At 32.8% G+C, this 15,494-nt stretch overlaps 1 protein-coding gene across 1 annotated transcript in view; it reads left to right on the top strand.

Annotated features, from left to right (window-relative positions):
• LOC128997017 (uncharacterized) overlaps positions 1-15,494 on the top strand; it is a 93,393-nt gene that overhangs the window by 9,688 nt on the left and 68,211 nt on the right. The window contains exons 3-6 of the mRNA XM_054422595.1: positions 7,340-7,481; positions 8,428-8,604; positions 10,507-10,819; positions 14,361-14,548. Coding sequence (XP_054278570.1) covers positions 7,368-7,481; positions 8,428-8,604; positions 10,507-10,819; positions 14,361-14,548 — 792 coding nt within the window. The 5' untranslated portion in view covers positions 7,340-7,367. The remainder of the gene's footprint in view (positions 1-7,339; positions 7,482-8,427; positions 8,605-10,506; positions 10,820-14,360; positions 14,549-15,494) is intronic.

Raw genomic sequence — 15,494 nt, 5'->3', positions numbered from 1 at the left:
AGAGTTAAATTGAAGATTTTCTCAAAGGTTTATTTGGTGTTTTAACTATTAGCAACTAAGTATTTGAACCAAATAATTATTAAGTTTATAAAAATAAATTATTGTCCTGGTTGAAACAGGCCTACTTAAAACAGAGTTGGCCTATTTAAAATTATAAATATTGGAAAAATCATTAATCATAAACAACTTTTTCGGATTTTCACATACTAATTTTCCTTGAATTTAAAATTTCCATATCAGTATGATAATGGCAATTTGAATATAAAACCTTATATAATAACCGTAAAAGTGAAACAGTGTTAAAGAAAGTGTAGCTTTGTATATTCCTGACATTTATCTAGTTACCATGGCAACCTAATGTTATTTGTTTGTTTTCCCCTTGTTTTTACACTTTCGCCAAAGGTTTGGACAAAATAGTCTCTAGATATCATAGTGTTTAATTAAATTTAATGTTTATAGATGCCTTTGAAATTTTAAATCCCATCTTGAATAGTCAAAGAATAGAATAAATGGAAGATTCTTTGTTAGTAAGGCTGGGAAATTGGAAAAATTGTAATGAGAATCTAAAATAAAATTTACGGCAAATTATATGAATGTCAGTTTAAAATATGAACCCACAGTAACAAAAAAATGCAATTTAAGAAAATAACGTTTATTAAAATACTTAGTGAAACATTGTCAATATCTTAGTAACAAAGTATAAGTAATTTGTTATTAATGCCTTGATTATTTCAATATAATTATGAAAATTCTAGATACGCTTTCAAATATTGTAAGATGAAATGAAATGAAATGAAATGAATTTATTTTTTTTCCTTTAAGCATTGTACAAATGCAATGGGCATCGTCAACAAAAAATACAATTGTCAATATATACAATCATTATGCAAAAACTTAACCTAAGAAAAACCAAGCAAACACAGCACGCAAAATAGGCTTATATACTCACATTTGCTCGAATGTCAGGTAGCTCAAGAATCTGACTCTTTGAAAAGAAAAAGTACAGAAACAAATACAGTTTGCATCTTAACAAAGCACACCATGCAGACAAAACCATGCAGCTAACTACAAACCCAAATAAATAAAAGCAAACTGCAAACATCACTCAAGTCTTAAAAAAGCTACTTACAATATTACTTGGGATTTTATAAAACTCCTGGACTGAGAACAATGGGTGTGCCAGCAACAGGTTTCTCACACTTGTTTGGAAGGTTTTTTTGAGACTGCTTTACATGTATAAGTAATCTTTTGGAGGCGTATTAAAACTTCAATTTGATTTAAGCTTGATAACTCTTTCGTGGAAGTCATTTTTGTCCTCTTGTTTTGATCTGTGAAATATGATTGATTTTACGCATATTTTGTTAAAAAAGTTATTTTTATAGTTTTTACCAAATCGTGTTGTATTTTCAATGAAACTGGAATTTTGTTGATGTGTTTAGGCGATGGATCGGTTCAAGCTCTTGTTAATTATATATAAATGTTTTCAATGATAGTAAAATAATTTATTTAGGTTAATCAGTTGAATGCCTTTAACCTAGGTGCACAAATTTAACCTGTATAACAAAATAAATTATTTTACCCTATTTAGCTCATATAGTATGTCTAAATCATTATATTCATCATTTTATAATTTATCAATCATCTTTTAAAACTAAAAGCTGCTGAAGTAAGTACGACAAAGAACATGAGTTGAATTAGCGCTAACTTCAGGGCTGGAAACATGGCATTGTGTAAGGTAAGTGGGTAAGTGGGGCGACACATCAGCGCCATCTGTTACCATGGCAACACAATGTCATTTGGCTGATTGTTTACGCTAGTAAAAAGTAAACTTTTTGTAGCAGAGATAGCAAAACCAATATCAGAATTTCAGGAATCAGGTGTTGAACAAAGAAAGTTAACAGCAGTTGTTTTATAATTTTATACTAGTGTACATGTTGTTCGAATTCGAGCAATTGCGAAGTATTAAATAAGAAGTTAGTACATAAGAGTTCGATATAATCAACATTTCTTGTAAATATCTGATCATTTTATAAAGCTGATCCCGTCTTTTAGTGTTTTCTACAAATGTATTATAGCCACATTAGGTTTTCCATAATAACGATTATATAAAAAAATAACATTTTTTCTATTTCTTCAACTTGGTGGTGTTCTCTGACTTTTTTATGTTTCCATAGCTTTCAAATCGGCTCTTTCAATGATTGATCAAGAAATGCAGCAGATTTATAATTCAGTTTTCTTTTTAGTATATCAAATTATCAAGGCTTTCTCTCTTTTTTCCATTGTAATATACCCAACCCAAATTCAAATAGTTAATATTTCATTTCAACCAAGTAAGGTCAGTTTGCAAATCCACACACCTAGACGAAAATCTTGGTGTATATAATATGTGGGGTTAAATCTTAAAACAAAATGCCTTATTGTTTTCAAAGTTTTATTTAGCGTATTAATAATATAGATTATTATAGATTGTATTACAGTATCTATAATAATATGTTATAGGTCGGATGATCTATAATAATGTAAAATTATAAAACTACTTTTATATTACACTTTTTTACTATAAAAAACAACTTTTATTGTAAACATTTTATGAATTTTTTAATTCGTTGTTTGATTGTAATCACTTGTAACTAAGGGTCCGGAATTTTGTTTTAACACGTACATATCAAGTTCTAGTGGTTTTTTAATTCGGTTGGGTTTTATAGGTTTTATGTACTCGATTTACGATTAACTAATTAAAATCGTCTATTTTGGGATTTACATTCTCAAGTTAATAGATTAAAGTACTCTGTTTATATTTTTATGAAAGAAACCCGATCTTGAAAACCATTAGTTAAACTAGTTGCTCTGCCCGTGCTCTGTAACAGTATAAGGATGCACCAAACAATACCGTGGTTCTTTAAATCTACTGTAAAAACTTGTATACACCTATCATTGATTATAGAAACAAACCTAAAATGTATCGCACTGTTAATTTTCTATTAATATATCATCGGTTCATGAATTTGCAATCATTTCTGTAGCAGAAACCAAGGGTTAACTTAGGAAAACGTAAAGCACAAACAAAAAATAAAAACAATAAATTCATACAGCTTATGCATATCCATTTATTTTAATGTGATGTCTGTACAAATACGTATTATGTATATATATAGATTTCCCATTCCAAAATGATGTCTTTATGTCATTGATTGGATGTCGTACTAAATACCTTGACAACTTGTTACAGAGGTTATATTCCAATTATACTAGTTCAGGAAAAATAATTAAAACGTACACTTATTTACAATAAAACAAATGTAAAAGCATACGTCAAGTGTTGAGTCGCAAAGTTGGTTGTGCAGAAGTAAGAAAACATTTTACTGCCCTATAAAACGAAAGACTTAATAAAACAATACTCAAGGAGTTATGGTCCAGTTAATATTAGATAAGGAAGTGAACTGTTTCCTTAGCACACTCCCCAGCAAGGAATTTATATCTGTTAAACACTCTTCTTTGAAATAAAAATCATATTTTTTCAGCACAATTTTCTTTGGGGCAAGTTATTAAAAGTGTCATACATAGCAAGTTCAGTTACTCCAAAATTTGTACAATTGACCAAAAAATTGGAAAAGATCTTACTGAGCGGATTTAAGTGAAGTATTTTGTTTTAGACTTCAATACAATATTTTATAACCCCCAAAAATTTCGATTAACACATTTCTGAAATATTTAACAAGGTTGTTTTGACAATCAGCAAAGTGGCTGAAAAAAAATTAAATTTGACAATGACTAAGCAATTTAAAAATATAGAATTTTTACAATATTTAACATTATACTTGTCTGTTCTGTTGCCTAGGTGGTTACAAAATAGCAAAGTAAACAAATAATCGTAGTATATATTTATAAAAAAGCCAATATACGACCTAAAAAGAGTACAAAGATAACAAGATTTAGGTAACCATTGATCAAAGAATACGTAGAAGATATTATAGGGCCTGGATTTTATTGGAGTTTGAAAATATTCGTTCAGATGTAGACCAATGCATGTAGGTGCATGTAGCATGTAGGTGAATGCAACTCAATCTCAAAACACGTATAGGCCATTTCTATAAAAAAGGTGAAAAGTAAAAAAAATAGTATATCTATAAATTGAGGGGATGTTTTCAATTTCTTACGTAATACGAAACAATTACGTTCAATCACTCATCCAGCCATCAATATTGGAACTCCAAATTACATTTCAGAGAATTTTCAATTTTTGTGTGAAAAAGGCCCAAGGAATATTCGCTCTGGCACGTCCGCGTCGCGCGTTTCCCATCACAGAACAACCGTAGGAGTATAACCCTTCATCAAGTTCACCTCAATAAAGAGGCTTAGTCCATTTCAAACTTCTTGAAAAACTCTTTACATTTTGTACACTTTCATACTTAATTTACTTAACACCTATTGCAGACTGTTGGATTTATAAAACCACAAGCTATGGAGGTGCCAGACTTACTAGTCACAGGTTTATTGTTATATTGTGAGCTCACAAAGTTTAAGTTCAAGGATCTCAAGCACAATGTGGGTGAAACAGCGGAGGAAAGTTTAGTTTGTGAATAATGGATAAAGAGAATGAAGTGGCGAGATAGGCGGAGAGCCTTAGGCTTTTAAAACACACAAAACCTATTATTACAATTACCTCATTTATCATGGATACTTTCTTAAAAACTAAACACAGTGAAAAGGTAGGTGGATTTTGAATATAGGCTGAGTAAACTTTCCTTTCTCGTAGGTTGGTCACCTTAGCATATTACAACAAACTTCATCGCTAATAATATTGAAAAATCTATATCTAAAGTGATATACTAGATGAATACGTAAACTCTACATTGAGAAAAACACTAGACATATACGTAAGTAATTTCTTCAAGTGCATAAACACGATTAGTAATATTATTATAGAATCTCTGTTCTTAGATCGAAAAAAAAAAATAATTTGGAATATGATTCATTGCGTGGAGGTAATTTTATAACAACCATAGGTATCTTTGTCTTTTTTCCACCTTGATAGATTGAATCTTCTTACTAATGACTTGTAACACAGTCTCTTTCTCCAGATGTAATCAATAAAGTGTATATTTGTTGTTAACCAAAAAGAGATCGTTCAGTGGTAGAAAATTTGAAAAAAGAAATATGTAATGGACTTCCCTATTTTCACCTCACACTGTAAATAATCCATGTGATTGGAATTTCTTCCATTTGTTTTGATTTTCTGTATTCATTTTGTTGTTATTTCGTCCTCAGCATGGCAACCTATATTCTATAATGGCGATATTATTTTTTGTTATTTAAATTAATTTTTGTCCTTATTTTTCAGCATATTTTAATCCATAAAGAGATTCTACGCATCTACAGGAAAATATATTTCTAACAGTATGTATAGATTTTCCCTGCGATGCACACGAGCTGAGATAAAAGGTCTAAAAGAAACATACCTGCCTATTAATGCATGGATAATTCTCAGTAATGATATATTTGTTTATGAGTTGTTAAAAATTTAAACACAGAAATTATTGTTTACTGAGTACTACACCTCATGACACTCGATAAGGCGTAATACCCTCGATCGAACAAACAAATCGAAGAACACGAGACGAAAAACAAATTTCCCTTACAAAATAACAAACCATAAGTCTCGTGTTGGAGCACTGTTTTATTGAAGCTACATTTATCACATTTTAGAAGCTGTTCTCATTTATTTGTTGCAGTTGAATAAATGCTTTTTTAATTTTGAACTCGAATGAATTATGAAAACTCACAGATGGCAAACATTAAATTTTTCTCTTCACCTTTTTTCTTGACTTACTTTTCAACTTAGTTAAATAAGTTGTTGTCTATTGTCATATCTGTAGGATATCAATTCATGCTATTTAGGAGCTGCATATGGTAAGGATATTCCTAAATGATTTCTAAAATATTTCATTATGTTTACATTTTATAATTTTACAATCTGAATATTTTACTCATCCTTCTAGTTTCTTACAATGAACACCTATTATCCTTTTGAATTCTTCAAGTTTAATAGCTTTCTATAAATCTATATACCACCATCCTTATTTTTGTAAAAACACATTTTAGTCTTTTAGTGTTTGTCTACATTCGCGTGGTTGTAGGCCTCCGCACCATTCCCCTGCACCATTATTTTTAAAGAGATAAAGAAAAACACACGTGTATGGTATTTTTAATGGTAATTAGATGTACAACACGTAGAATTTTTTTCACTGAATATTTGTAGGATTTAATCATATATCATAAGCTAAATAGCACAATCTAAATCGAGCTAGACGTAATACACATAATATATAAGTTTGTATTGTTTGTTGATGAAATACGAGTCGTTGATTTGACTAATTGTATAGATATACATTGATAGACAATACATAATAATCTATACATACTCTTTAGGAGTTGAAAATGGTGTGATTTTATGTTCTAACCTAAATAGATATGAGGTGATTGGTGCATTAGGATGCGATGTTGCTACAACAATAAAAAAATAGTAATTCACTACAAGCTCGCACATATAACAGACGAAGCAGAAAAGTTTATGTTCACGTTTATTTTAACAAGATCTGTGAAATGTGACATAGATAGACATTGAATAATGTATGATTTCTACTGTATTTGTTTGCGGAAAGATTTTATGTTTGTGTGCTGTTTGTTGCAGAAAGATGTGATGTTGCTACGATAGCGGAATGGCACTGCTCTACAGGTTTGTCAAGATCCCGGACCGCGCAGACACTAATGTGTTCACGTTCATAGTTACTAAATCTACGAGGCATGACCTAGTTAAGCGTAACGTAATGTTTGTGTGCTGTTTGTTGCAGAAAGATGTGATGTTGCTACGATAGCGGAATGGCACTGCTCTACAGGGTTGTCAAGATCCCGGACCGCGCAGACACTCATGTGTTCACGTTCATAGTTACTAAATCTACGAGGCATGACCTAGTTAAGCGTAACGTAATGTTTGTTTGCTGTTTGTTGCAGAAAGATGTGATGTTGCTACAATAGCGGAATGGCACTGCTCTACAGGTTTGTCAAGATTCCGGACCACGCAGACACTCATGTGTTCACGTTCATAGTTAGTTACTAAATCTATGAGGCATGACCTAGTTAAGCGTAACGTAATGTTTGTGTACTGTTTGTTGCAGAAAGATGTGATGTTGCTACGATAGCGGAATGGCACTGCTCTACAGGTTTGTCAAGATCCCGGACCGCGCAGACACTCATGTGTTCACGTTCATAGTTAGTTACTAAATCTATGAGGCATGACCTAGTTAAGCGTAACGTAATGTTTGTGTACTGTTTGTTGCAGAAAGATGTGATGATGCTACGATAGCGGAATGGCACTGCTCTACAGGTTTGTCAAGATCCCGGACCGCGCAGACACTCATGTGTTCACGTTCATAGTTACTAAATCAGTCACGCGTGACCTGGAAAGAGATATCACATCCAAGGTCAGTTGAATAGTTCCAAATACCTGTATGGATGTCTAAAGGCTTTATAGCTTTGACCTAACCCACCATGTTAAACTTCCCTGTCTCAAGCGTGATGTAAACAACTTCTTTACTTCACTCATTGAAGTGAAGTTTCAAAAACTTACTCGGTGAAGTAATAAAAAACCTATTCAAATAACATTGATTGCTCAACTTAATAAAATATACCTCTATGGAGCCAACGACGTTCAACTCTAGAAATAAGATGTGCACTTGAATGTTATTGTTATGCCTTAAAGTATTTTCCTAACCTTGCTTTTGTGCGTAAAAGAATTTTGCTGTTAGAATATGAGTGAAATGGATAATGAAAAATATTATACGTAACCCCCTGTATTTTGTCAGGTCAGGTAAAATCTTGTACGTTACACAAGAGCGATTTTACATCACTTAGGTGAATTATGCAACTCGCTTCCGATGTTACTCAAAGAATGTTACTCAGTAAGCCTCTCTCAGTAAAGCCTCTTTCACACGACGCGCCGCGCGCCGTGAGGCGCCCGCCGGATCCGGCGTAGGGCTATGGGAGTATGAGCCCTTTCCTGGTCCTTTCACACTATGTCCGGCGCGCGCACGGCGCGCGAGTACAATCCCGACCAACTGTTGAGTTTGTGTATGGTGATGGGTAAATAGCTACAAACCACACTTATTTTTTGCGGTGATTTTCCCGTAGAAAAATGAATACTCAAGAAACTACTAGAAAGATTTGCACTAACATCTAGTATGTTTTAGTCCTTTTAACCCAAATCAAAATGGTACAACCCCAACTGCTGTAAAATTACAATTCAAAACTCTTTGCAAATCTTTCGATTTTACGCATACCATTATAGTACTCATTCCCACCGCTTAAGGGTTGTTGTAAGAGGATAGGAGAAAGTAAGTGTCAGATTACTAATACCATTTAATTTAACAGGAGTTCTCCTGCGGGCATCAAAGATGGGCGATCACATTTTCCCGCACAGACAAAGTGCTGGGCGTGTACCTGGTATGGAGAAGCACCTCAGACGCCATGAGGGTGTATGTAGACTTCACCTTCACCCTTCTAAACAGAGATCACTTCAGCTACAATGAGGCGTTCTCCGGAAAACAGGTGGATGTTATATGAATTAATTTAATTGGTTTGGCTGTTTTCTTTCTGATCTTAGAAAGATAATTGAGAGCATTATCATTTAAACAACTCAATAAGAGATGAAATAATATTTATAAGATTTGGCATTTTATAAAAAAAGTGTAATGTACATTCCGACGTATTAGTTTAAAGCTAAAAAGGGTGTAAAGAGCATTATAACTTCGTATAGATTTCTTCATCAGCAAGTTGCAAAGTTTATAGCTACGTTGTTAAGTCATAACTTAAAATGAAGTTTGCCAACTTTATCTAGCATACTCAATGCATTAATTATACATCTATACATTTTATGGCTATAAATCTGCACTGTATTATTCAAATTCAAGAAATATCATCCTTAACATACTATTAACATATCACTAAGTATGGTATTACAATAATTGGTGTGTCAATTATAAATTATCTAGATGATTTGGTGAAAAAGTTATGGAAGATATCTTGTTTACCTTTGAATATGGACAAACTGTTATTTATTAGATTCACAAAACGTGAAGCTAAGCGAAGGATGAATATCAAATGAATGACAATAATGGCATACGCCTTGTTAATATTCATTATAAACTGATTATGTCTTTAGCCATGATAATATATTAAAGCCCAGTGACCAAGGACTGGACCTAATTTTAAAGAGCTTTTATCACCATAAAAAGCTATTGCATTTTCAATAGTTGTTTAGCCCCTGAATTATTGTATAATGGTTAAACATTTTTGCAATACCTCCATATAGTACCGTACTTCTTAGTTGCTGTACTAGACACTAGTTTATGTTCTTACTCTGAGCCATCCGCAGGTCTACAAGTCAAGTAGTCACATAGTTTGAAAGTAGTCAAAAAGACCTAACTTCAATGTCACGTTCACTTTTGTAAATGTACAAATACAAATACAAATACAAATATATTTATTCTGAAAATTACAACAGCTTGGCCTCACCAAGTTTATAAAACTTGTCGGTGAGGTCCAATTGATACAATAAGGCTAACAAACAAATAATTTACATTTTTTTTTCTTTTTTTGAACAAAGATTTCTTAATGTCCTATATTTCTACGGCGGTTTGTGGCAGGCACTTTAACTTAAAACAAAGTAGTTGGCAGCACACTAAAAAATCTAAAATGTAGTGACATAAATATTTCTTTATAATCTACGGAATTCTTTTGGATTGCTCATATTTGGTCCTCTTTGTTTTTCATGGTTCGTAGACCATGTTTGAACTGTTTGTTTGTTTGCACAGCAGACTGGCACTGGCAGCGCCGGCCGAGCTGAGCTGACTGACAAAAAGAAGAACAAAAAAAAAAACCTGAAACTTTAGTCGTTTGGTTTGACCGAACGAACATAACCTCTCATTCACTGTGAAACGCCCATGCATGCATGCATTCTCACAATTCACAAAAAGCAGAGAAAAATAATAATAATACCACCATAATAGTATAATATATCTCTATTATATATATCTCTATAATAGTACCATAGTTTATCTCGTGATTCATGTAAAAGTATGTCCGTTTATGTTCCCATGACTCATGTGTATGTTATATATTGAACTCTTTTGGCTACTTTAAATTAGGTGACTACTTGACACCTTGTAGGCCTGATGATGGTTCCGACAAAAATCTGGAGCTAGTTGCCTCTACAGCATTAAGGATTAGTATAAAATGCAGGTGTTGTAAACCACAGTTACAAAATATGTATCTTTTTGTAGAGCGGATCGATGACTGTTCCTCAAATAGTTGAGCCACTGACCACCCATATATTTATTAACTACTATACACAGATGATTTATTTAAATAGGAAGCTGAGACAGTTTTGTTCATCTTAGAACAATGTACCACAGAGAAGTAAAAATTTTAAACTACTTCCCTTGTTTCCAGGTCAAGTTTACGACAGAATGCCCGGCGCAGGGTAACCGCAACTACATCGCCGTCAGTGAACTCTACGTCCGCAACTTTGCCGACCACAACGGCGAGTTCCAGCTGGAGCTGAGCATGGGACATGTCAGAACTATGTTCGACACAGACTTCCGCGTTCCCAGCAGCATCTTCGGCCACCACTTGCCGCGCAATCACCACCAAAACCCCGCCAAAAACCCACCCCAGACCAACAAGATGGAGACCACTTACTTCACTTATGGTGGTTTCGATTGGAACCTCGCACTCTACCCTAATGGAATAAAGGATATCCATGGTAGGTAAATTTCTAAGCTACATATATTGGTGTATTTGTAGGTTTTACAGGTGTTTTGCAATGTTGATAATAATCGGGGTATAAAACTAGCCTAGTTTTTAACATAATTATTTGTGATTTTGACTATTTCGGATTAAAAACCTCATATAATTTGTGATAGTAAACTCATTTCCTATATTGAATTTTTGACTTTTATCTTTGGAAATTTGAAAACATCAATTTCAATTTGAAAGCGTTATATGAAATTATAAAAATTCCAATCGTAGTCTAAGGTTAACACATTTTTTATAAAGATAACATGGAACACAAGGTTAGTTGTTTAGGGTTTTAAATAATTCCGTAGCAATATATGTTAATAATGAATGCACCAATGATATCTTCTTGATCAGCATCGTATATGTTATTAAATTACATAAAAAATATATATGTACGTCGATTAACACTTGTATACATTTAAACTTATACTGTTGACTCACAAGAAGGTAAATACATATAACAGATGGTAAGTGGTGATCGATTTCGATTTGACACTCCAATCCTCAATCCAATCCCGTGATAGGTGATTCGCCTATTGGGTCTGATGCTGTTCGGAATGTACAATTTAAATCGATCACAGCATACCATCTTTACGTTGTACCTTCTTGTGAGTCAACAGAATAAGTAAGTGTAAATATATTATTACAAGTGTTATTAGACTATATGTTTTTGTTTTTTTGAGGCACGGTTTTTACATTGGTTCAATGATGAATTAGTGCATTTGCACATTATATGTTATATACAACTACCAAAACAACTGGTTTTGGATTGTTAACCCAAACCCATCCTATCTCTTGCTCTAACGGTTGGATCGGTAATACAGCAATAACCACCTTAAAACAGTGAAATTCTAAAAAAAAACAGAACAGAATTTTTGAAGCAAAATAATTTTCTGTATTATTTTAGTTGACATTTTATAATTCTAAACTCTTTGCTTTAGATAAAAGGTTACCATGTTTAATCTAATACAAGTTGCTCTATGTTAGAAGGTATTAAAAACCGAAATCACGGTTTTAACATCATTACAGATGGTTGATTTATAATTTCTAATTAAAGATCACGTCCATCGTTACTTATAAAATGATACCCGAAAACTTTAATTCATCATATGCAACTTAAACAGAGAAACACGAACACCAACCGCATGGCGTGGTTTGAGTAATTGTGTACTGATTGCAACGCGATTTAGTGGTGGATAAGCGTAGTGATTAAAACACCGTTGTAATGATGGTGATATCGGAATCCTACTGTGTCGGTCGATATATCGATAGAGCACCACACAGTCGGTCATACTTCAACTACGAATACTCTTTTATTTATACGTTATTACAATATAAATATGTAGGTATCGATTGTTACTATTGGAACCCTACAATCAGTCGATATATCGATAAAAGGTTAACAGGTGGTTGGTCATTATAAAACTGTAACCTATAGACTTTGATTTACATGTATATTGTAATATAAACATTTTATGTATCGATTGTTACTATTGGAACCCTGCAATCAGTCGATATATCGATAAGAGGTTAACAGTTGGTTGGTCATTCAAAACTGTAACATATACACTTTTATTTATATGTCTAATGCAATATAAATCATTTATTTATTGATTGTTACTTTCGGAATCCTAAAAATCGTTGGTATGTGAATATACTCACCCATTGCGATATTATACCTCCACAAAATTCCTGCATGTTTATTTTTGATTTACTTGAGCTACTTGGGGTTCAATAAAAAATAGCAGTATTAAAATCAAATTCAAACCAATAAAAAAAAATTATGTTATTTTGTTACATATTTTAGTAAAAAAAAATAAAAATCGTAAATTTAATTTTACAGAACATTAATGTTTATTCTGTATACATACCACCTGTAAAATAAGAATAGTGTCAGGTCATGCTCTTTCCAATCATCAAGAATAATAGAATGAGAGCTTATGACATTACAATAACTCAATTCTTATGAATATAGAAAATAATCAAATTACTTTGTTAAAGTTTATTACTTGTACTATAGACTTACCCTAACAAGTGGACTTTTCATGCCATTGGTGACACTGGGCGCTAGTATCGACGAAATTTTGTTTATATTACTTTACTGTTGGTTATATAACTAGGAGATGAGTTATTGTTTACGATTAGATTGTGTTATTTACTCATACGAGGTTTTAATAGACTTAAATAACTAAGAAACAAATTGTAAACAAAACACGACCTCTGCAGTACATCGTACAATAACAATAATCTTCAGCTGTTCAATAAGGGTCAGAAATTTACTCAGACAGTATGTTCTATCTATGATTGTACGCTACATAGCCTGTTAAACCGAACATGTACACTCCTAAGTCACATATTCATTGGGCGTCAGTGTGGAAACCATTTCCATTCTCGACGAAACAATTAAATCCGTTTCAATTATTAGCACCATTTATCACACGCCAGACAAAATTACAATGGAACAATAGAATTAATAACTATTCTGTGGATCAAAAATAGTGGTTTTGTTACACAATGTGATATTGTTTGCAATTATTGTTTGTCTATTTAGTGAATTTTTCATATATGGAATAATCTATTGCCGTCTCATAGTTCGTTTGGACTGCAAAACGCCAGTCGCCAAACACACCAACAATTATAAATAAGCACGTGAGACACATTTTAGAAAAACAACAAGCTCATATATTGACATCCCCGTTTTCTTCACTTCATTGCATCTGTATGGCTGTAAATTAATGGTGCAATTTAACAAAAGGTCAATATTTACCAGTATTAAGACCAAAGACAGTTCCTTTAAAGACAAAAACAATACTAATGGTGTCGATTATTCAATATGGTAAAAATACAAGTAATCACTGCTATCTTAAAAAAGTCCTTTCTTCTTTTCTTATTATGATGTTACTGTGTTTATTCTTAAGGATCAGTTTCATCAGCATCCAAGTAGGCCTAATTACTTATATGATTTTTCACACTTGTCATTACCTCAAAGAAATAAAATATAAATAGAGTGTTAAACAATAGAAATAAATCGTTTACATTTTTTTTTACTTTCTCACACTACTGTTTTCGTACACGTACTGTTTTCGTCAAAATGTTGGTGATTGAGTTTTCGGTAAAAATATCACCCTGAACCCCAAAAGTGGTTTTCGAAATTATGTCTGTACGTGTGTGTAGATGTGAGCTACGTGCTACACATGAGGCCCAATTTGATGACACTTGGTATAAACGTTTTAATGACGATGTTCCCACAAAACCCATGAAATAAAGGAAAAATCTTATTTTCATATAAATGGCTTGAAAAATTTATTTTTAAATTCTGTACGATACGTGCTTTTAACTGAAAAAAAATTTCCAACCCACATTGCTGTACTAATAGTGGTTAACATTTATTGCGAATTTAAAAATTAATTTTCTCCAAAAAATATAGTTACTTTCACCACTTGCCTATGATAAAAGTTGCTAATGAGAGAAAGTATGGAAGTTTGCTAATTGTGTTTATTTTCCAGACGGGCGAGTGTCGGTGTACCTCAACAGATGTACCGGGTTCGACCACCAATGCAGAGTCCGGTACAGTCTGGTGCTGGGGGACGGACCGAGGAGGGTGGACTCAGGACCTGTAGATGACGTTTCTGACTCAGACGGGAAGAGCTATGGTTGGCACACGTCGTCACGGTTCCAGGACCTCGTATATAAGGTAAAGGACTTTCAATCAATATTTAACGATTTTTCCTACTCTGGAGACGATCAAATAGCCACACCTGCAAACAGTGCGCAAAAAAGCTCATTTCCACTTTATTCATTCTCACTTGCGAAATCTGCTGATTTCGCTGTTGGTTTCTATAAAACACTAACATGCGATAAGCAAACAGAAAAGAAAAGAAAACTAAGAAAACAGCTGTTTGCCGCCTGCTTAATCAAATGGGGTTTCATTGCGTATTATTTTTTTCGCTGTACTGTAATGAATTTTTAACTGACATCAGCTTATAATAATTAACAATGTGTGGATACAAGAGTAAACATAACCTCAAAGTAGTTTACTACGTTGTTTTAAAACGTTGGCAACATTTTGTATATATAATAGCTTAATCTTTGTAGTTATATTTCACCAGTTTTAGTCAAGGGTACATATTGTTCTGGCAATTGTAAAGCATTTGTCCAGGCTTTAAATTAGATTTTAATGATATTCTGTACCCACTCAAGCTAGTTAGTTAATACATCCATATTAATATGCAACATTAGCTAGATTGATAATTTAATCAGGCAAGGACGTGTTAGACAATAGACATGAGTACAATACACCAAGATGCAAATGACATTCAAAGAAGTTCATTAATGAATAATAAGCTTTTCGTATTTTACAAAATTATGTTACGTAGAGTATCCACTTTTGTTGTTTATTTGTTTTTGTTTATTCAGCTTAAGTTTTTGAGTGATGGTCTGGTTGATTGATCCAAAAATAATGATAAGTCGATGTCAGTTTTAAACTTATATTTTTATTCTTGGGTGGTGTACTATGTAGTTTTTATGCTGATTGCTATTTTATACATCGAGTTTAAAGTATGACGAGCCAAACAACAAACTGTATTGCTTATGTTCATTCAGTATAAAAACACTTAATAAATTAGTATTACATCAGTTTT

Source organism: Macrosteles quadrilineatus, unplaced genomic scaffold, assembly GCF_028750875.1.
Source record: "Macrosteles quadrilineatus isolate MER2022 unplaced genomic scaffold, UCM_ALF_1.0 Scaffold_6__1_contigs__length_79288215, whole genome shotgun sequence".
Taxonomy (NCBI): domain Eukaryota; kingdom Metazoa; phylum Arthropoda; class Insecta; order Hemiptera; family Cicadellidae; genus Macrosteles; species Macrosteles quadrilineatus.
Note: the sequence above shows the minus strand (reverse complement) of the source record. Positions and strands in the feature narration are given on the sequence as shown.